Genomic DNA, 21,839 nt, shown 5'->3' with positions numbered 1-21,839 from the left:
GTGGAAGACACTGTGATTAAACATTTCTGATGGCTGTGTCAGTGATCCACATCATGTTTTCATTGCAATCAGAAACACCAGGGCTGACAGATAATAATTCTGTCAGTGTCTGGTGGGGGTCAAACTGACTGAAAATGTTGTGTATCATATTAACCCGCTCACCTCAGCTCACCCTATCTTATCTTAATACTCCAGGTAAACAGTAACACATCTCTCCTCCCCTGCAAAACACTGCCTTGTAGGTGGCCCGATACAAGAAGTGGGTCTTTGCAGTATTATTGCTATCTTATGGAAATGACAATTAATCCCTAAGGAAGTTTATACTATTTAATAACTTGTTGGGAATGTGCCACAGAGGTAAAGTCAGTCAGGTACTGGTCTCCCTGTTGTTCTGAATGTCCTCCTGTTGGCTATGTGTTCTACAATCATGTTTCTATCACAAACATATTAAATTACCACCTTGAAAATTCCTCTCCAAAATGGAAATAAGTTTACACCAATTAATAAATATACAACTAATTCTAAACCAGGATTTTTACATGATTTTGACCTCCACTGTTCTGTAATTTGAAGTCAAAAAGGAAGACAAAGGAAAGACAGAATGCAGAGAGAGCAAGACTGAGATTTCAGGAAGAGACTGAAAACAAAAAATTGGAGTAACTGTGTAAATTTCTTATCACTGCAGCACTGACCCAGTTCGTCCTCTCCGAAACCAAAGATGTGTCCCACAAGCAACGAGCCACAGGAGCCAGCTGAGCCCAGACACAGAGCTTTTTCCTGCCACTGTTCACCACTTGCTGATGTTGACAACACAGACTTCTGGAGGATCCTCAAGTTACTGTGGGAAACCAAAACACACAGAGTCGGGTCATTTACTACAGCCATTGTATTGTCAGTAAATCTCAAGTACACATACTGTATCAAACGTTGAACACCAGAGGCCATGAGCCTCCTCTCGTGCTTGAGTTCAATAGCCACAAGATTAAGCTAGTACAATATATCAAATAAAAAATGGAACCAGCTTTCTAACATAAAGTACACATCGAGGTCTATGAAGATTTCACAACATACAACATCATGTTACATTATTAATCAGTGCTGTTTCAATAGTCAACCCTTTTCTTACTCACCCATTTTTATCTCCAAACACATAACTGCCGTACAGTCTTCTTGACTGGCAGCCCCTGTAGATGAAGCCTCCCACAGGTGGCGCCCCCCCACTGGACTGCAGGTCATAGACAGAGGGCTCATTTTCTGAGGGACAAGGATGTAAAGGTCTGATTTAGCCGCTTCTCAACATCCCTTTGCTTTTCGTGACTGCACACATTACCAGACTCATCATAGAATATTCCATCCCACTGAGATTGAATGTATTTATTAAAAAATGTAACACACAAAATCATAAAATTATGATTATGACTTATTTACTTAAACGCTTATTACAATTTATATCTAGAGCAAGTGTGGTTTTGTTTCAATGGGAATAAAAAAAAATGAATAAAAGTTAAACACAATGGTCGTGTGGTTCTTATTAGAGACACTTACTTCTGTAAGAACAAAGAAAAAAGTGTAAAACTTGTTTTAAGTGGCACAGGAATTCACAAGCGTGATATTGAGGCCACGTGGCACGTTTTTTTTATTACAATAGTCTTGGCAGGGGGAAATATGAATGGAGGTTCGCTGCTTTTAAAACTTTATGATCCGGGGCTTGGGGCTCTCATTCCCCAACTGAAATCACTTTGGAGTTTGGGTGAGAGGTGGTCTGTGACAAGAACCAGCGCACTGAATGGGAGTGAGAGATCAAGGTTGAAAGATGCATTTGTGTTGCCAAATCAACTCTCAGTGTGGAAAAGATAACCAACAAACCCAGTGTAATTTGGAACAAATCGCACCAATTTGTTTTCTTTATAGGCGAGGCATTGTCAAGGCACTGGTGTTATTGATTATTCTCTCAATGTGGGAGGAATTGGGCTGCTCTCAGTTGTGTTTTCAACAATGCGAAACCATCATCTAGACGGTGACTGTTGTAGACAGCTTTAAATCTTACTTGTGGACAAATCCTCACATTCCCTTGGCAAATCTGATCTCCACAAGGGGGGAATTGTACTAGATCACATCATTTTCACATTTAAACTTTACTGTCTCTGCACTCAACCCAGCGCATTTTGTGAACTCGCTGCCAAAACACCATGTTCTCACAAAACGAGAGACATTTGTCATTTTTAGCAGAATAAATGCAAAAAGTTACCCAAGAGGTTAATAGATCACCATTTCTTTCTCAAGACGTAATGCCGGCAAACAAAACTCAGAAGATTGCACTCAGATGTTTTTTTATCGTGAATTGCATTAACATTGCAAAAAATAATTCACACCAACTCCAAACTTGTCAATACAATGATAACTCACCATAATCTTTACCCTTAGTGATCTCCAGTATTCTTCCTGATGTTGTGTTTTTGCCACTGGCATCTGTACAGAGGATTAGGAGACTGCCGTTGTCTGTCTGAAGACGATCCACTGCACACCTACAGTACAGCATATAGGATATGAATACAGGGACAACACCAGCTAACTACAATGTAGGAAATCTACATAAGAGCATACATGGTTGTAGCTGAGTTTTTACCGGGAACATCTGTTAGAGAATTCAATCGTTTCAGTTTCGCATCAAGTGTTTCACTCACCTGCCTGGGTCATGTAATCCATGGGCAAAGATTTCAGGTGGCTGGTTGGTGCTGTTGAAATACGGGTTGTCCCGCGGTATTGAATATGGTGACGTACAACAGTCCGTGTCCACATCTACCCTGAGTACGGACCCTGTGAAATCACTGTATTGAAACACACAAAAAAAAAAAAACCTTCACAATGGTACAAGCTAGAAAAGGATTCAATCTTGGGATTTAAAAAAAAAACACAAATCATACATGATTGTTTGAGTTGTGGTCTCACCTTAGTCCATCCATTTCCTCCATGTCATCCAGGGTGATCATGCCATCTCCCAGGATGATGTGCAAGAGACCATCAGGGCCGAACAGCAGTTGGCCTCCTAGGTGCTTCCTATGCAGTTCTGCTACTTCCATTAGCACCCGGACTGTCCTGGTGTCCACTTGGTTTGGGTTTTTCCTGAGGAAAACATAACACATCACTGTCAATGGGTTTCTGTCATCACGCTAAAACAAGTATGGCGGCTATGCGGCAATGTGACAGTTAACCCAAAACTGCAGCTCAGTTTGGAGAAAGGTCACTGAAGAAATGTGATGGTTTGAAATATGTAGGACTAGACATGTTTTCTCACATGAGCGCACACTAAAAAAAATAATTGTGTTGGTGGGAAAAGGCTGACATCACACCCCGAAAGAAAATCCAACATTTAACGAGAGACATTAAGTCTGAATCTAATGCGATACCTCATTAAGGAAAAGGTGGAGTGCGTGAGTGAAACTCTGAAGATGTTAGCGGTTTCAAAATGTTGCACAATTCTTTGTGCAAAGTGCGGATCTGGCTTCACAATATCAGCAGCAAATATTACATGATGTGTTATTTTGGTTACTCCTGCAATTTAAAAAAAGCTGCAATCACAAAGACTGCACGCCAAGACTATACTTTAAGATTAGATCATTAAGTCAAACATACAATTGTGATTATGCTAATTAAAATCCAACACTTAAACACGTTCGTGAGAAAAGATTGTTTTCTAAATCACGGGTCATTGTGATGGGTGTGTGAAGCATCAAGACAGCAAAAGGCAAAATACTACTGTCATCAGGCTGCGTGTTGCAAATGAACGGCAATCACGTATTTCAGCATAGCAGTGAGAGTCAGCTCGCTGGGACGTTTGACCTACATTCTAAATCCCCATAAGACGAAAATTGTTTTCATTGCATCTTTAGAAAAAAATTACTCTGTGTGTCGCTGAAGCTTTTCTATTTACTGTGATTAACCTGGTTCCTGGTAAAAACTGTGTCTAATGAATGTTGTTAGTGTAAATAGTCAATCCCTCGAGGGTTCTGTGATCAGAGGGATTTTTCTTTATCTTGCTTGCATGAGGGTTTTTACCTATTTAAACATTTCACTATTCAGGAATTTGACAATTGATGAAAACATACTGTGATTGTGAGAATTTTCACTCTTTCACTTTCTCAGATTGATGCAAACTGTCCACATTGTAAAATGCATTCGAATTTCTGTATCATAGTTTTGTAATATAGATGCATATTAATATTTTTTGTTGAATAGGTGCACTTTGCATGTGCTGTCTATAATAATTCACAGTCATTACAAAGTAAGTTGGTGAAGACTTTGAGGCAGTGGAAGTTTATGTGCCCTTTCAGACATTGAGAAATACACACACACACACACTTCTCCCATTACCTTGAAATGGTGTATTCAACCACACGGAGAATGTGGTCGTGTGGTCCGATGGCCCAGCGCTCTTGGTTGGTGGTGTAGGAGACGTAGAGTTTGCCATTCTTCTTGTAATTGGGGTGGAATACCAGGCTTAGCAGGCCCCTTTCATCTCCGCCCTGCAGTCAGATGAGAAACACAAAAGATCCAGGAGTTAATTATGTCCCTCCTCGGCTTCTGCTCGCCTGTGTGTGGGGTTGGAATCGCCCCCCTCGGTCATCTTCATCATCACCAAGACCACTAACATGCAATCCCTCACACACCCACCACCCCCCTACCCACTTTAATTCTTCAACCTCTCTAATCCCTTTTTTTATTTATCCATCACATTCCCTTTCACACCCCTGCTATTCTCTCATTCTTTCTTTTTCTACCCTCGCCTGTTTCACTTCACACCTTCACCAGCCTCCTTGAATATACCATTACCAACCATTATAAAGCATTTGACTCTGGGTAGAGCTGCACCTCCTCTACAAACCCCCCGCCTTCACCCCGTCTTCCCTCCAGCCTGGTTATGTGCGCTTGTCCTCAGGGTCGGGGGCCCCTGTGACGCCCGGGCCCTCCCGGTGGCCTCCATTGTGCAGTGATTTGTGTGTGTAATCTTTGGGGGATATCCGTGAATGCTACGCTGAGTGGCTGAAAGAATTTATTAGCTCACTCACAGTTCATAGAGAGCACAAAAGTGCAGAGTACTTCAGTCCATGCTTTTTGCTCCCCTGTCCCCTCGCTCTTTCCCGGTTTACACAGAATCCATGCAGAATTCGAGGCTTGGGTGGGGGTGGGGGAATGGAGTAAAAGAGGAAAAAAGAAAACCTAAACAAGGAAGAAGCTGCCAACTCCCACTGTCTTGGCAACATGTTTAGAAAACATCTAAATTGCTTGTGTAATATGTAAACCTTTGTCTCACCCCGGAGGCAGCTACATCACTTGTCACCACCCTGGTGGTCCTCCCATCATAGTTAGCTGTAATAATCAGCTATTGCATTTCATTCCCTAGGCAAGAAAGCCATGCCGGCCCTTTATTTATGTTGTACTCCGCCTCACTATTTCTTCTTGACAAATAATAAACCGATTGCCAGGCTCAGGTGTGAGGAATGTTTAGAACGTGGTTCCCTTATGCGAGTGTGTTCTTCCAAATCCACTTTTTTACTTTCACAAAGTAGTAAAACAACAAAAGTGAGCATCATGCAGATAAGCTATATTACTTGGGACACATCTCGTCAAATAACTCAGCTGTCTCGTCCTTCAGGTATTCCTTCTCAAAAGAGTAAAACAAATGTTGGTCTGAAATAGAGTGGCAGGCGGTGGATAGGTGTTGTCCACATCACAGGGCAAGGAACATAGATTGGTGCATCTGATCTTGTAGTTCTGCTTGGACTGTGTTAGTCCTGTCAAACACAGCAAAGACAGAGGCCACATGCGAAGGCAAAAGAGATGACTCTTTGCAAAGGAATGCACTCGAAGTACCAATGAGCAACAACAGGGGCCCACATGATAAGCCACAGGGGTTCTATAAATCTGAATTTAAAATGAAATGTTGTGAAAGTTGACAAATAAATCTCCACCCCAAAAGGCAGAGAATTTATGAGCGCTACTTAATGTCAGATCATTGAAGTCAAATAAAAAAAAGGAGTTATGTGGGAGTGACTGCAGAGCACTATACAGCTGCACGTTAGTTGGGAGCAAAGGTGAACGCGAACTTTCATCATGGAAAGAGAAATCCGGCACCTCACCTGCAAAATGCTGGATCCACATGTTGGATTCGAAGGGAATGCAGTGACCCACAACCACAAAATAAAGTCACCACAGGGAGTGGGTCAAAAACCACAAATCCAAAGAGGCTTAGAAGCAGAGCCAAAGGGGGGGGACCACCAGGATACACAGCAGTTAAATGGGCTGAAATATTAGCTGCCTTGCTAATGACCAGCTCCTTCAGGGGAAGGCGAACAGCAGAACTGGCACCATAAGAAACAAACGCTGCATCAGAGAGCTTTACACTGCAGAGCTAATCCGAGGAGATACCCTGATTAAAAAAGACAAAGTGCCAAACTGATTATGGTAAAACTGCTGCCAAAGCAGCAGTAGGTAAGATTAGCTTGGCACAGCCCAGAGACTAATAAACAAGCTTGTTTAGAGAATGCACAAACTACAGGTTTCACATATTGTCGGTTGAGAAATTAATTTAAAAGGATGCACTTACATAATAATACTTACATAATGATAATTCATGGATTTAATTTAATTAATTAATAACATATGCATCATTGAATAGATTTTCATGAACAGTATATAAGCATGAAGATGAGGGAAAATGTAGAGGTTGGCTGCTGTATTTAAGCTTCATCTCATATCTCTCAGACTTTTATGTGGGGTTTATTTATACATGTTAATGTTTCTGGTTATAGTGCACGCCATATTCCAACTATACAGGTCACTCCGCTGAGTTGACTTAAATAACATCTCCTCCATTTCCCCCCTAAAAACATCTTTTTTTATGACCACCATCATTCTCCCACAGCCGGGCAAGGGTTTTCTGATTGAATCTCTCATGAGGTATTATCTCTTCATTTTTCACAAACACCTGCCTCTGCATTCCTCTTTTCCCTCCAATTCTGCTCTCTGTGGGCCTCCGGCTTTGGCACTGTCAAAGAGCTGGCGTCGCTCCACAGAGAAAGCTGGGAGAGTGAGGTTGCGGGGATGAGGAGCCGTTGTTATCTCACATCTCACGGTGCGTTACATGAAATGCTGACCCTGTGTGAGTGGCAGAGGCAGTGACACACAACTACGCTGTGATTTCCAATTCCGCGGGGGCAGCTGTCTTTTGAGTCTTGGTGACGCCGCATGTGTCGGCCCGTGCATTGTTACCCTGAACCTTTTGATCCTTCCTCGCTGGCTCGTGGGCATTACTCCATCAAAAGACATTCCACACGAGTTGATTGGAGCACAACAATGTCTACGCCCTTCACTCAAAGACCATCTGAAGCGAGTAAGCTCTCACAATTAAACATCCATTGAGAGCCCTCCACCTGTTAATACATATATCCTACGGCAAAAACGTGGGGATCCCATGATACAATATTGCTCCAACCAATAATGTGATATAATCCATCGTCTGAACTGATCGATTCGCAAAAACAATATTTTTGCAATATCTAGTGACTGAATAATGTGATGCTATCAATCACATCGATCATAAACTGATTACACTCAATATGCGAAAAAAGCCAGATAGTTACAGCCTCACAGTGGAGACACGTAAATTATTTAACAGTGATTGGATATATCAATTATTTACACCATATTATCTGCATTGATCTGTATGATATCAATTCAATAATTATTTTAACTGCATGGTTATCATCAGTACCTACATATCCAAACACCCCCAATCTGAGGCATAGAAAGTTCTTAGAGAGACGTAAAATGTCAGTAAGCACTTGAGATGTCATGAGCAGACATCCCACTGTCTGAAGATAATGATGAGATCAACACGAGTGTGACCCCGCCCCAGCTTCTCTGCAGAGTAAATAGTGAAGATGAGCGAGGCTGCTTATTTTTAGTCTGGATGGGAGCAGCCCTGACTCCCTGATGACTTTGACAGTGCAGAGCAGCAGACTGAGAGAATAACACAGCTTTGAGTTATTTCTTTTAGCAGTTGATATTTTTGGGAGCCCCCCCCCCCCCACTCACTACTGTTACAAAGGCTAATACATGTTAGTGCTACCAGATGTCTTCATGTATAAAAGCCACTGTCACTATCACACAGACCCTTGAGCGTCTTTACCGAAGCTGTACAGGGCAGGATGCTGTCAGCAGAGGATGCAGCTTGGCGTATAAAAAAAACACTATACGCCATAGAATATAGAGGTTAAGGAGAAGGTATGGTGTGTTGTGTTTATGTTCAAATGTTAGTAATGTAATGTTATCTTGTATGTTGGAAGCTTAGCTCTCCAACAAAACAAGTCGACCTAAGGAGATTTGAGTCGTACACAACCTGCATCACACTAAATTTAACTCAAATTATCTTGATTTACTTTTTATTTAGTTGCAAGCTGGACCTGGAAGTGTTGAAATATAAATATGTTGGTTGTTAACTTTCTATTCATGTGGTGACAGATCTGCATTGTTTAGTCTATGAGTTGTAATTGACTGTACGTTATTTTAAATATTGTATAGGGTTTTTAATAGAAAAAGCAAACTGACTGACAAGTGGAGTGTGAATGGCTAATCGCTGCACATGAAAGTGTGAAAAATACTGAGTTTCTTTTAAAGTTTTCACTAAAATATTCACATTATCATTGTAAAAAAAAGTTTGTATTGGGTGTAAATGTGTGTAACATAAAAACATTGGTTATTAAATCTTGACAACAAGAGAATGACATAGATAGTATGTGTATGAACTGTGACTATGTGCGTGTGTGGTGGTGGTGGTGCGGTGGGGACTGGAGTACAGAGATTGAATTTCAGGAGAACACCCACAGCGCAGCTTGGAGCCCACAACACCGCAGCGCAGCATTGTTTCTGTGCAGTTCAGCTTAATTGGCACCGGGGGAATCCGTGGAAGGCGGGGGGAATGAAGAGCAGGAGGAAAAACAGAACATTACAATCAAAGCATGTGCATGGGGCCGATGATAGACCTGCTATCTGCCCTGTCTCCTGGGTGCCTGGGTTCCTCTCTCTGTATAAAGGCAGCTCCATCCTGTTGATGCTGCCAGTAAACACCTCAGCCCTCCCCTGGTTCCGTCTACCCCGTGTGGCTGGGAGCCCGTTCTGGCAGCCAACATCTCAGAATAGGACCCCTGGGGCCTGCGGGGGATTGAGCCACGTCTAATTGTCGTGATGACTTTATCCAAAACCCTATTGGATTGAATGATGATAAGAAAGCTGAGCTGAGTAGGGAGAGCAGCATCCTGCGAGGAGCAGCTGCATACTCAAATGCTGTGCTCTGTTTGACTCCTTGTAAGCAAGGGGTCTTGTCAGTGGAGGAGCAGGAGGCATGCGTGATAGATAAACTTCCTGTCTGGAAGTGTGCCTCCTAAACGTCCCAGCTTCCCCATCTTCTGGTGCGATCGAAAACAATTAGTGAACAATTTTCAAAATTCTTAATCTGAGATTCAGTAATGATTATGGATACAAAAATAAATATCAAGTTCAAATTACAGCTGAGGTTGCACTGTCTTTGCAAGTGAGATATCCAGAGAGATTTCTTTACAGCAAAAGAGGGCAAAAAATGTATCCCAAAAATCGTACAAAAACTTTTTTTGAAATGAAGTCAAACCCTTCAAATAGTGTTTTTAACGGCCATTCCACGGTATTGAGTTAGGCACAACTAATTAAAGTATTAAGTAAGTCACCATCGATATTGGAACCCTTAAAGGAACAATATGGGAGAGATTAAGAAAGCCGTTAACCCATCTTGTGATAATTAGCAGAGAGCTCAATGTGTGCTGTACATAGTTAAATAGCTGATAATAGCATAATGATTAGGTGCGATCAGATTTGATGAATGGCTGCTTGTTTGGTGTAATTACATAATTGAATGCTAATAGTGAGCAGGCACCGCTTTCAAGGGATTTGTCTTGGCCGGAGATGTCCCTCACACGTTTACATAGGTGCAAACAGTTGCGCTGTAAAGACGAGGTTTGAGGCTCTACCAAATTACTTCCCTACTTTAGAAATATTTCACAAAGATATTTCATACTTCCATCAGCCAGATTCCTTCCATTTTCTCTTTTTACATCTGTGCTCAAATCAAAGCCATATTATCATACTTCAACTGTAATAGCGTCAGTCCTACCTTCAAACCGTTCTGCACCAGCTTGTGGATGTCCAGGAAGGGCTCTTTGATTAGGTCGAGGTCATGGTTGAGTATCCTGACAGTTCCCTCCCTCTCCAGGACAAAGAGCCGCTGAGATCCGTCCCCACAGTGCACCACGGACACCGGCTGCCGCAGACCGCTCAACACCTCCTGGGCACAGTAGCAGTTGTGTTTGTGTTTCCTGGGTAACAGGGAAGATACAGAAGATCAGAGACTGATCGGCGGGGGAGACAAGGGTGAAGTTGGAGTATTTGTAGGGAAGCTTAAAAAAAGAACCAGCAATATGTTTAACATGATTTTTTTTTATGCCATTCAAAATCCTTTTCTATTGACAGGGATCTAATTAAACTTTGGAATTAAACACCTATCAATTTGCTGTCTAGGGCAGAAGATATACAGTATTAATATGTCTACTACATATGCTCTTTCTTTCTCTATGTTTGTGCCTGTGTAAACAGGAAGCAGATGATCTATTCTGCAGGTGGTTGCCAGTTACAGAAAACAAGAACAATAGTAAAAACTAAGAGCAAGGATTTCTTTTTTTGGACTAACGACGAGGTGGAACTGTAGTGTCAACACAGGATGCGAATATGGGTGACAGCGTCATCATTTCCAAACAACTTTATCGCTATCTTTCTGCCCGTCCATATTACAATGCATTTGCAAAGATCTCCATTTTAGGTTTTCAAAAACTCTAGAATAGTGTGGACGACCGGGATATACATACAACCAGTGATGCGTTTTTTAAATTAAGTTAGTTGTGTGGATGTAGCCTCAGAGTTTAAGGTGCAAAAGCAACAAATGAACCCACAACTATTAGAAGTTATTTGACTGAATGTTGGTTGCTTCTATTCAGGGGCAAATGCCACAGTTTGGTCTTCTTGCCTCAGGAAAAACAGAGATGAAAGACAGCCCTATCCCCACACCCACCCTACCCCCCATGGACAAAAGGGCAAAGCCGTCTGTGATGTACAGACCTTTGCAGTGAGGAAGGCAAACAAAATGATGCAGGATAAGCATTTTCATTATGTGAGCAAAGCTGAACAAAGGCAGTCAAGACAAACTTTAGGATTAGACGAGTAATTCTGACGCAAAGTATGGACCCACGTCAAAATCGACCACTGAACCCAAAACATGTGACAGAGGCTGCGCCTGTTACTACAAAAACAAAAAAATCAGGGCTGAACGTCATGAATTTGAACTTTCCTCTCAATCCTCAAAAAAAATAAAACCACAAACCTGCTGATATCTTCTAGTTTCTCGTCTCCCAAGTAGTTGGAATCTTGCCCTTGTGGTTGCTTTCGTTGAAAATCTGGAAAGCATAGACTGGCATCTCTCCTCCCATAGTATTGGCAGAACTCATCCACATCGGCTTGAAACAGTTCTAGCAAACAGAAACAGACAAAGGCTTACTGTACATTCTGCATGGTTACATGACTTCCCAAACTGGGCCAACAGAGCCACAGAAAATCTAATGAATACTCTCCTAGCGTTGTTTTTAAATGGTACTTTATGTTGCAACTCGTGTCTGCATTGTGTGTGTCTGCTTGCATGAGTATGAGAGAGAACGAAAGAGTAAACGCGAGACAGAGGAAGAGAGAAAGGATGTGATGTGTTTGTGTGTTGGGGAGGGCTGAAGTTGTGCTCGACGAGCCAAACCAAATTCTGGCTAGACTGGGCTGAAATGAACAAGTGAAGAGAAAGTGGGCCAAACCAAATGCATCACACATTTTAGACGGTGAACTATGCCTCCACCAGAGAGTGAAAATGGAAAAGCATTCTCAATTCTAGTTGAATTTCTCTGAGGAAAAAATAAAAAACTTAGCTACACTTTCATTGAAATCTCTTACTACTGCAACAGAGTATTAAGAGATGAGGCTCCTGGAGGATCACTTCATTTAACAATAGGAACTTAAAATAGTTAATTTCGAGTGATCGTTTACACTGTGTGCCAGTGTTTGATGAATTTTAATGGCAAATGGAAAGTAAAGACACACCTTGGCGGTGGCTTTACGACACATCAGGTTTCCTCTGAAGGTCGAAATCTAGGCTGCAGTACATGATAAAAGAATTTGAACCGAACCCAGTATAAAATCAGGCTCATTGGTCTTTTGAGGGTTGACTTGGTATCTTGTTGGTTACAGATGCTATATACAGAAAAAACTGTAGACCTTCGCCATAGTATTAGCTCCAGATGGAGTGTAACAGGATTCTGACAGATGCGAGATACAAACGAGAGCATTCTATAAAATTGCTTTCAGACATGCAGTGAACTCCCGACATTTTCCTGGTTGGGCTGTTCGTGAGTCAGTTGCTCTGGACATTTTCTAGAACTTTCACAGCATGCAACAATGGATGCCAACCTAGAAGAATACAAATATCTCAGGATGACCCAGGTAGATGACCCTGACAAATATGTCAACTTGGAAAGAATGAGATTACGGAACTCCGGAAATTGTCCAGACCAAATTTTCCGGACTTTTTCTAGAGTTCATGTCTTAAAACGGCTTATGATTACTATTGGATGTCCCATTTAAAATCTCGACAATAGAATTCCACTTTTTATTCAAACCAATATGTCTCCTTCCACATTTTCATTACGATGAAATGGGGCAAACCACTAAAAAGACTTTCCTGTATTTTCTGCAACTAATTACAGTATAAACAGAAAAACCAAACCCGGGCGTTGATGCCCAGACATGCCAACACAAATCAACAAAGGCCTGACCTTTCAGCTAGTAAAGTCACATTCGCAAATCCAGCTGGTCCGAAGGTTCTGCTCACACAGTCTGAACACACCCCGAACACAAGCTCAATCAAATCATCAACAAAAACTAAACTACATTCAGAATGAGAGAGGCAAATGAAAAACACTGACACTAAGACTGAGATATATTTCTCACAATGTAAAATGATGGTATTAAGAACTTTAAGGCTACATTTAAAACAGCACAAGTTCACTCCACAATTAGTTATTGACGGTTTCCTTTATAAACTGAGTTTATTCAACTAATTGGAGCTAAAACCCTTTTCCTTATTCCCTCAATTCTTCGACATCCAGACCTGTTCCTGTTATACGACCATTTCAGACAACTCTGACTGTTTTGCATTACTGAGCAACACATGGGCACAGCATGGGAAATGAAGTAATCAACCTGTTAAATATGGCATGTAATTCTGAATAAACAAAAGTGTTTTCAGGGTGAAAGATATTCCTTGTTTCCGCTGCCAAACAAAGGCACGATGTGTCCAAATACTGACTGGTTGTATTTTACTAATTCAGCATGTGAATTCAAGGTAAAAGTGCCATCACATCATTCCTCATTTCCCGTTGGCCTGTTAGTTTATTCAAAATGTTTCATTGCCAAGGCAAAAAGTAATCTGCATAAACATGAGGGTCGTACACGGCTACGCCTCTAGCCAGTGCAGTCACAACATTATTCCCGGCAAAAAGCAAAGTGTGCAGAGGTTCTCAGAGGCCCTCTGTGACCTAAAAATAATCCTGACAATATTGTTTCCTGTAGTCGGTCCCTCGGAGGACAGAGGAGAGCAAATACACCAGTGATAAAAACACAAACAGGGTTCTCCCTGTGCCTACTTTCATCTCCCTCTCCTGCCACACACCGACCGCAAGGGCTGACCGCACCAAATACTGGAGGTGATAGGATATCCCCTCAAACATCTAAACACAACATGGAGATCAAACACACAGAGAAACACACACGTCCCTGGCTTTACCACCCACCCTCTTGTGTCTGCAGTTATCTTAACCATGCTGGTTGGGGACCTCGGGTGCAGGGTGGTGGGCCGGGGTTGAGAGAAGAGGGGAGGAAGATATAAGAAAAAAGGAGTGCAGGGAAGGTGGGGGGCCTCATGGAGAGAAGTGAGAGTCAAGGCAGTAAATGTCTTTACGGAGAAATAGGTGCTAAGCACATGGCCTAATCAAGGGCCCGGAGGAAGTTTCATGGGAGCGGGATGACAGTTATGGATGCTGTAAAGGCTACTGTTTCATTTTAAAACCTGTGGCCTGCGGCTTTGAATTCACAAAGGTTAAGGACATGTCATAACGTCTCATGTCTGTGGTCACATTCAATGTTACTGCTCCGCGTGATAAGATCCAGATCCACAATTTTTAAAATGTTTTCATTAAATGTTGAAAAAAATGTCTGTTTATGCAAATGGAAGAGAAGAATAAGAAAGGAATGGAAGTGCATGGAGAAGAAAAGATATGCAAAAAAGAAAGAGAGAGTAGAAGAGGATAGAAAGGGAGGTGTAGAGAGAGAGAGAGCAAGAGAGAGCAAGAGAGAGCAAGAGAGAGAGAGAGAGAGAGAGAGAGAGAGAGAGAGAGAGAGAGAGAGAGAGAGAGAGAGAGAGAGAGACAGAACTCTGTCCATATTCCTGGCTCCCCAGTGTTGAAGTTATACTTCCATCTGGTTATCTTCCAAGGCAACCTGGGTGGCCCACCCTAAGTACTTGACATCTTGATGCACTTCAGCAGTTTTACATACACACAACCTTTGTAGAAAAATAAATGTGTCATTCGTCACCACATATGCTGATCTGTGGAGGGCTGGGGGGGGGGGGGGGGGGGGGGGTGCGGGGAGGAGCACGACAGCAAACAGAGGGAGGGGGATCCTTCTCATGGATTCCTCTCTTGAGCTTTTTTGGTTTGACTCTCTGAGCCCATATGTCTGTCAGCTTATGAGACAGTAATGTCATCCCAGACACGTCTTCTTCCCTCTTTTCTGTGCTCTGCGGGGCTCCGCCACCCTCAGTGTAGAGCAAGTGTACGCGTTATGCCGGCAGGCCATTAAACGCAGACTTGGATGGACTCGGATTGGAATGTATGTGTTTGATATTTGACTTGAGCTCCAGCGCACCATGTGGGTGGGTTGCAGACAAGTGTGTTTGAAACTGTTCTGTTTGCAGATCTCGGCAGATCTAATCAGCTTGTGGCGACAGAGATTGGAGGAAGACTTGGCTGGAGGAGAAGAGACACTCAAAAAGTGTTTGATCATGTTTGGTATGCACTCTGAAGGCACAGGTACCAGTGATCTTGCATCCCTTCAAAGGGAATTCTTCTGAAGACCAGATGCTTTCAGGAGGCAGAAGGGCTCCTATCATTTAACAGTAACATATCCACAAGGAAAACAGTTACATCAATGATTTTTTTTCCCCTTCCCTGTTCTGTGGATCTGTCATGTCTTATTAGAGCTCTTAGTCAGAGACTGCAGGGGCCCAGCAAAGCAAAATTTCCACCAATATTTAAATTAATGTGATTTTAATACCTCAATGAAAACATAGCGGTGGCCTAAGAGCACGAGACACATGTTTTTAAGTGACGGTTTATGTCTGAGGAAGGTGAATGTTAGGTAGTCATGTCTGGACCGCAGCTAGGGTGAGTATGCATCCCAAATACAGAATCAAGTCCAGGAGTTGAGTCTGCAGAGAAACAGGTCATAAATAGTCCAGTCAAGTTTGTCTGGTACACCGGTCATACTGGATTTGCGCATAGGGGGAGTTTATTCCCATGTCTACTTTTGATACTTCAGTATTTTCTTTTCAATTGTAGAGAAATGCCTCAAATGTGCAGAAGTTCTTTAAAAAATGTAATCTCGGTAAGCTTATGCAACAAACAATGTATTTCTATAATCTAAACAAGAACAAATGTTTCTGCACATAATGCCATAAACACATAGAAACAGAATACTGCATAATAAGAAAAGCACAAATCTCGCTCTGCTATTTGCTGAATCAAACATGCTGGATCAGCATACGGTTTGTTTTTTTGTCTGTATAGGCAGAGAGTGGCAGGTCATTTTACTGATGCATTAGAGTGCAACAGTAAAGCAAAGAGAAGGCAGCGAGCAAGCAAACGGGTGAGACAAGCTCAGCAACAAATGGAGGTGAGGTCAGATGAGGTAAGAGTTGGATAAATAAATATTCACCGACCAGACTACTGACGCACCATTTCTTGCATATGTCCAAAAATCTGCCACTTCTACATGTGCAAGCTGAGTCTCAATGAGAAATGAGGCCTGATATGAATTTTAATTTATCCCAATCAGAAGTGTCCGTTTCGATTCAAATGAAGGAGGAACCGAAGAGAGCATGTATAATGTATGCCTGCTTTCACAACCTGTATTCATGTGTATATATTTGCTTGTGTATCACCAGGTAACCGCACAGGAGCTGTAATTAAAGTCACATTCACAATCATTATTATCTGCGTAATTACCTGGTATGTGCCCCCTGCAGGTGTAGTAGAACTCGCGGCAGAAGTCCTGGCAGAGCCGCGGCAGGTCTGGCTCCCTGTGTGGCATCTTATCCATGTCCGAGGAGTGGAACAACACCTGGGCATTGGGGGAGCAGCGAGCGCACTTGATCTCCTCCAGGAGACGTCCACATTCTGTGTTGTTGGTGGAGAAAATCTGGAGACCACACGCAAACAAGGGCCAATGCATGATTAAAATGGTTGGCTGTAAACTTTTACCTCTGAATACACATTAGCCAGTCAAGCCAACATTTGGAAAATATTGACATCATTAACATTACACCATGTGGCAAGGAAAGTTCAGATCGCAGAGTGCATTTTCAAATGTTCATCATCAGAAAATCCAGATTACTTGAGATGCTTTTTAAGATTTTCAAGAACTTTAACCACTGATCCCAGTGAGCCCAAATGAACTTTTATGGGCAAGTAAAAGTTTGTAATTGACTTTGTCAATGTGTATGTATACAAGCCCCACGCAATGTGTAACATTAATGGTTTTAATTAAATGTTTAGATTCTACTGACAATAAAAAACAGATGCCTTAGCAGTTTCCACCCCTCGCCACATTTTTCCATTTAACAAATTAGCCAAACCCACCCCCAGGTACCACACAGACAGGGATCAGGGATTTCTAACCAACAGAATTACTCTTGAGATACAACAGCACATTCAGATAGCAACTGTATGTTTACAACACCCTGCTCCCATATGTCACATGCAGAGTGAGACAGTCTCTGGCTGGCAACAAGGTGTGAAGCAACCAGTTGTTGCTGCTTCCTGCTGCCCGAAGCATTACTTCACACATCACGTTGTACGTTATCATGGAGTTTGTTTATATTCTTCACTATCTTAGCAAGCAGTTAAGGTTGGACAGTTTCCGTACAGTCTGGTGTTGTGCTGAACAGTTTGTTCAGACAGCAAATTTATTTTTCATTGCATCATCAGTAGAATGAAGAAATAAGAGGGAGATGGTCACTTGCAGAGTATGAAAGTCTGCAGCATCTCTTCATTACCAGTATCAACACACCACAATTCACACGGCAGAGGAACTCCAACTGCACACAAACTGAATTATATCAAAACCCTGCAACTGGAGAATTCAAAGTTAACCGACACTAATATTTTCACTTTTACTATAAGATTCTAACAGCATAATATCACACTATAACATCAGATCTGCAACATCCACTGCTATATCATCTGATATCAATTTATAAACACTGAGGTTGGAACACCCTGTGTGTTCGGAGCAACAGACGGAGAAATCGCACTCGCTCGTTTAGCTGCCTACTCACCTAAGTTCACAAACAGTAAAAGTCAAATTGTCAACTCCCATGTCTGACAGATCTCAGGGCATGAAATGAATGAAGGCAAATAAGAGCCTCAAAGGCTGAGTTGGGGTCATTACGCAAAGGTACACAAAGAGTTAATCCAAAAGAAATTAGCTGAACTATTTACATAACAAATTAGCTGTAATATAACACAATGTAATCTGTTTTAGGTCAAGAGCCGTGCTGCTTGGGCAGTCAGGCAGGGAGGCAGGCAGGCAGGCAGGCAGGCAGGCAGGCAGGCTGGTAGTGCTTTGGCTCTGTGTGAGGTCCATGTGTAAACACCAATTTAGAGATAGACAGACACATCATTCCCACTCTGGTATCAACAAATTAGCAGTCTGTCGAAGTCAATTACACCAGCGGACCCAAGGCCAACATATGGACGCCTTACACTTCACTCTGATTGCAGAACAAACTGCAACTGGGGAAAGAGTTTCTGGTTAAGTTGCACAGAGCTGTGTTTACCCAACAGGTGGCAGAAACCTCTGGTTAAAAACCCTGAGGGTCAACCTGAAAATATCCTGACATGCCAGTGTAAATCGAATCCCTCATCACAACAGGCAGAGTAGAGAACAAACTGAAGAGAGGCAAATAAGCGTATCTGAGTTTCCAAACTAAACTCCAAATTGAATCATATTATTGCTCTACATTTCATCAAACTGTTGACAAAAAAGGGGAGCTCCCAGCTCTGGCGTTGACCCTGTGTGTGTGCTGTGCTTCTCGGTCTCCCTGCCCTCGACACTCATGCCATGTAGTGTTGTGGGCATGCCTGCCCTCCTGCTCTAAATTGCCCATTGATTCCGTGTGCCATGGGCTGGCACAAGGTCTGCGGAGAGTAGCATTTGTGTTCTCTCAGCCATGCCCTGTGTCCATATGTTGCTGGGACGGGCTCCAATGTTGCCATCATCCAAACCAGGAACAAGTAGACCTTTGTTTGTTGTCTTTTGCTCAATCTCGGCGAGCGTGTTCCTCAAAAGCAGGGAGGAAAATGGCAATGAGGCTCAGCTGTTGCACTTTTGCTGAGGACACGCTAAAGCGCGTCAAGAACGGAAACGTGGAGCCTAAATGGCGTAAGATAAATTTAAATGTCAGTACCTTACATTTCGCTAAAGTTGGCTTCAAGCTAAGCAGCAATGGCTTCATATGGAAGAACGAAAGGATTGTGATTTTTCTTAGATAGCATCGGCATAATGGATTTTGCCAAATTGCCGGAACAAACATATTAATAGAGAATGCCACACTCGGTAAAAATCACTTGTCTTTAATTTGCGAGAAATCTGTGATGCTCTGCAGGCCTCATATGGTCAGAGAGACTGGGGGAGAGAGAGAGAGAGAGGGGGGGGGGGGAAGAGAGAGAGAGACTGGGGGAGAGAGAGAGAGGGGGGGGGACACTAAGCTTTAACAAAGCACTCGTCCTCAGGGGAATAGGTGTAAGTTAGTTGGCAGGAGGATATAGTGAGGGACACACACACACACACACACACACACACACACACACACACACACACACACACACACACACACACACACACACACACACACACACACACACACACACACACACACACACACACACACACACACACACACACACACACCCTCTCAAAGGCATTAACACTTGGACAGGGCCGATGACTGGGGGAGAGTGATGTTCTCCAGCTTCTCCCATTAGCGAAACCAACTAACACAATGGTGTTGTTGTTATTCTTTTGCCATAATCAGAAAGGGCTCCGTGTGTGGGCAGTGTAGTGGGGAGGAGGAGAAGTCGAGTTCGTCCTATTCACTCCTCTCTCTCTCTCCCTCTCCCTCTCTCCTCTCTCCCGCCCTCCCCTCCGGTTTTTTATTTGCATGACTTGAGCAAATTAAATGATGCAATATGGCTTTTTGTCGCAACACAAAGTGAGATACCACCCAGCCACTGAATGATCCGAGGGGTGGTTTACATGAGAATGGCCCCGGTGAGGATCCAACGGAATCCGCGACAAAAGTTGGCGACTACAGCTTTTTTTTCCCTCCCACGGAAACCAAAGCAGAGGTTTTAACACGACATGTTTAACACACTTCTGCAGATGCCATCCCCGGTGAAGAGGGTCAGGTGAATACAAAAAAAAAAGCGAGGCTAACGAGCCGCTAGCTTAACATTTGGTCGAGCTCTTTCCGCTTTAACGCGTCAAACAAAAACAAAACTTAACTGCACGTTAACCACCGACAAAACCACCGACAACTTGGACGCTGTCAGCTCCCAGCTCCGGAGGAACAGACGGGGGGTGGTAAAACAAGAAGCACAGCCGGGTTTCCTACCTTTGAAACGGGCCAACACTTTAGCTAGCAGCCGTTTCTCCTGTCAGTTGTAGCGTAGTGAAGCTACGTAAATCGGTGAGTGATTACCATGGTAACGCCGTAGCGCATTGGACACGCTGAATTAGAGTTGCACCAAGATGTGTTTAAAGACACCGGAAAAACTGAATATATATATATGAATAATGATGATTAAATTGTTTTTAAAACAGTTTAGCGAATCAAAAAAATAAATAGTCAAGCTCTGTAAATAAAATCCACTGGGGAAAAAATAATGGAACATTTTAAAAGACATTACAAACATCAACGTCACAGGCTAATCATTTATCCCAGATGTGGGATAGCCCTTAAAGTCCCTGTGGAAACTTTAAAACGAGACTTTTCACCGGGACAATCAAAGGCAACACGGCCCAGGGCGATCCCCCCCCCACCCCTCCACCCCTGCACCCCACATGACCATCCCCAAATTCAGCTTCACCAAGAGGCAGCGTGACAATACACGAGGGGCTGTAAACGCACCACATGAGGCGTTTGGGGGGGCAGTAAAAGTAAAAGCCCCCCCAGCAGCTTCCACTCTGGAGGAATAATGCACCGAGGCGGACGTGGACCTACCCGGGCATCCCTGCGGTGCAGGATCTGGTACGCGGCTCTCCTGGTGGGACAGCAGGACACTCGTGGGTACAACCTGTGGCAAACTTCTCCGCTGCCGCCGCCGCCGCCGCTGCCGCTGCCGTCAAGCAACACCTTCCTCTCCCTCTTCTTCAGCCGCTTGGGCGAGCTTCCGTCGTAACAGCGTCTCCTCCTCGGGCTGATCTCTCCCCTCTCGCCGAATTTTGCGTCCCCACATTCCCACACGTTGACCGCGATGGCCAGGACGAGCACGAATTGCAAATGCTTCATAGTTTTATATAAAATGGAAAATCATAAAATCAACCCCCCAAAAAATGTAAAAAAAATTAAAAAAAATCCACACCTCTCTCCAAAAGAGTGAGCTTAACCTGCAATGTAATGTGTATATATATTTATATATATATATATATATAGTTTAAATCTGGGTTCTAGTTCTGCGAGCTGCACGAGCCAATTACTAAAGGAAATAACAAAATGAGCAGGTGTCCGAATTTGGATTCACTGCGCTGGACAAATCATTAGGAAATAAATAAGTGTTGCTCCTGCTTCTGAAGCACAACTCGAGCAATTAAAAGCACAAAATAAAAGCAAAACAATGACACAATTTATCCTGATGGACGCAGAAGAAGAAAAAAAAGAAGAAGAAGTCAAACCCCCCCCAAGAAAAACAGCGTGTTCTGCAAAGAGAAGCCGTGTGGTTCCTGTCAGATGTAATTCCTCACGAGCGCAGCGCGGCGGTTTGGTGCAAAACGAAAAAAAAACACACGCACGTAAGAAAAATAAAAGTTGTGTGTCACTAAAGTCCTCGGAGCGCTCACATGTTTCCCCGTGCTCGTGCCTCCTTCTTTTTAACCAGCGCGCGAGAAGAGGAGCGAGCGCGGTGACGTAGGGCCCCGCGGGTGCGCGCATGCGGCGGTCGCGGCCCCGCGTCCACGCCGAGGTGAAGCGGTTACCTGGCAGAGCGCAGGAGAGAGAGAGAGAGAGCGAGAGAGTGAGAGAGCGAGAGAGAGAAAGAGAGAGAGAGTGAGAGAGAGAGAGAGAGAAAGAGAGAGAGAGAGAGAGTGAGTGAGAGAGAGAGAAAGAA

General features: G+C 43.2%; 1 protein-coding gene across 3 annotated transcripts in view; it reads right to left on the bottom strand.

The window, feature by feature from the left end:
* The window catches only part of hhip (hedgehog interacting protein), a 31,470-nt gene extending 9,881 nt beyond the window's left edge, over positions 1-21,589 (bottom strand). Inside the window, exons 1-10 of one of the 3 annotated variants that reach the window (XM_034588069.1) lie at positions 20,738-21,589; positions 16,461-16,653; positions 11,462-11,606; positions 10,202-10,403; positions 4,372-4,523; positions 2,950-3,123; positions 2,685-2,828; positions 2,407-2,525; positions 1,131-1,254; positions 693-838 (exon numbers count right to left, since the gene is read on the bottom strand). In XM_034588069.1, coding sequence (XP_034443960.1) covers positions 693-838; positions 1,131-1,254; positions 2,407-2,525; positions 2,685-2,828; positions 2,950-3,123; positions 4,372-4,523; positions 10,202-10,403; positions 11,462-11,606; positions 16,461-16,653; positions 20,738-21,025 — 1,687 coding nt within the window. In that variant the 5' untranslated portion in view covers positions 21,026-21,589. Of the gene's footprint in view, positions 1-692; positions 839-1,130; positions 1,255-2,406; positions 2,526-2,684; positions 2,829-2,949; positions 3,124-4,371; positions 4,524-10,201; positions 10,404-11,461; positions 11,607-16,460; positions 16,654-20,128; positions 20,258-20,737 lie in introns of those variants that run through there. The other 2 variants (XM_034588077.1, XM_034588085.1) reach the window with 2 other exon arrangements.
* Positions 21,590-21,839: the final 250 nt, after the last annotated feature.

Source organism: Hippoglossus hippoglossus, chromosome 1 (assembly GCF_009819705.1).
Source record: "Hippoglossus hippoglossus isolate fHipHip1 chromosome 1, fHipHip1.pri, whole genome shotgun sequence".
Classification (NCBI taxonomy): Eukaryota; Metazoa; Chordata; class Actinopteri; order Pleuronectiformes; family Pleuronectidae; genus Hippoglossus; species Hippoglossus hippoglossus.
The sequence above is the reverse complement of the archived record's forward strand: the minus strand, read 5'-3'. Positions and strand labels throughout refer to the sequence as shown.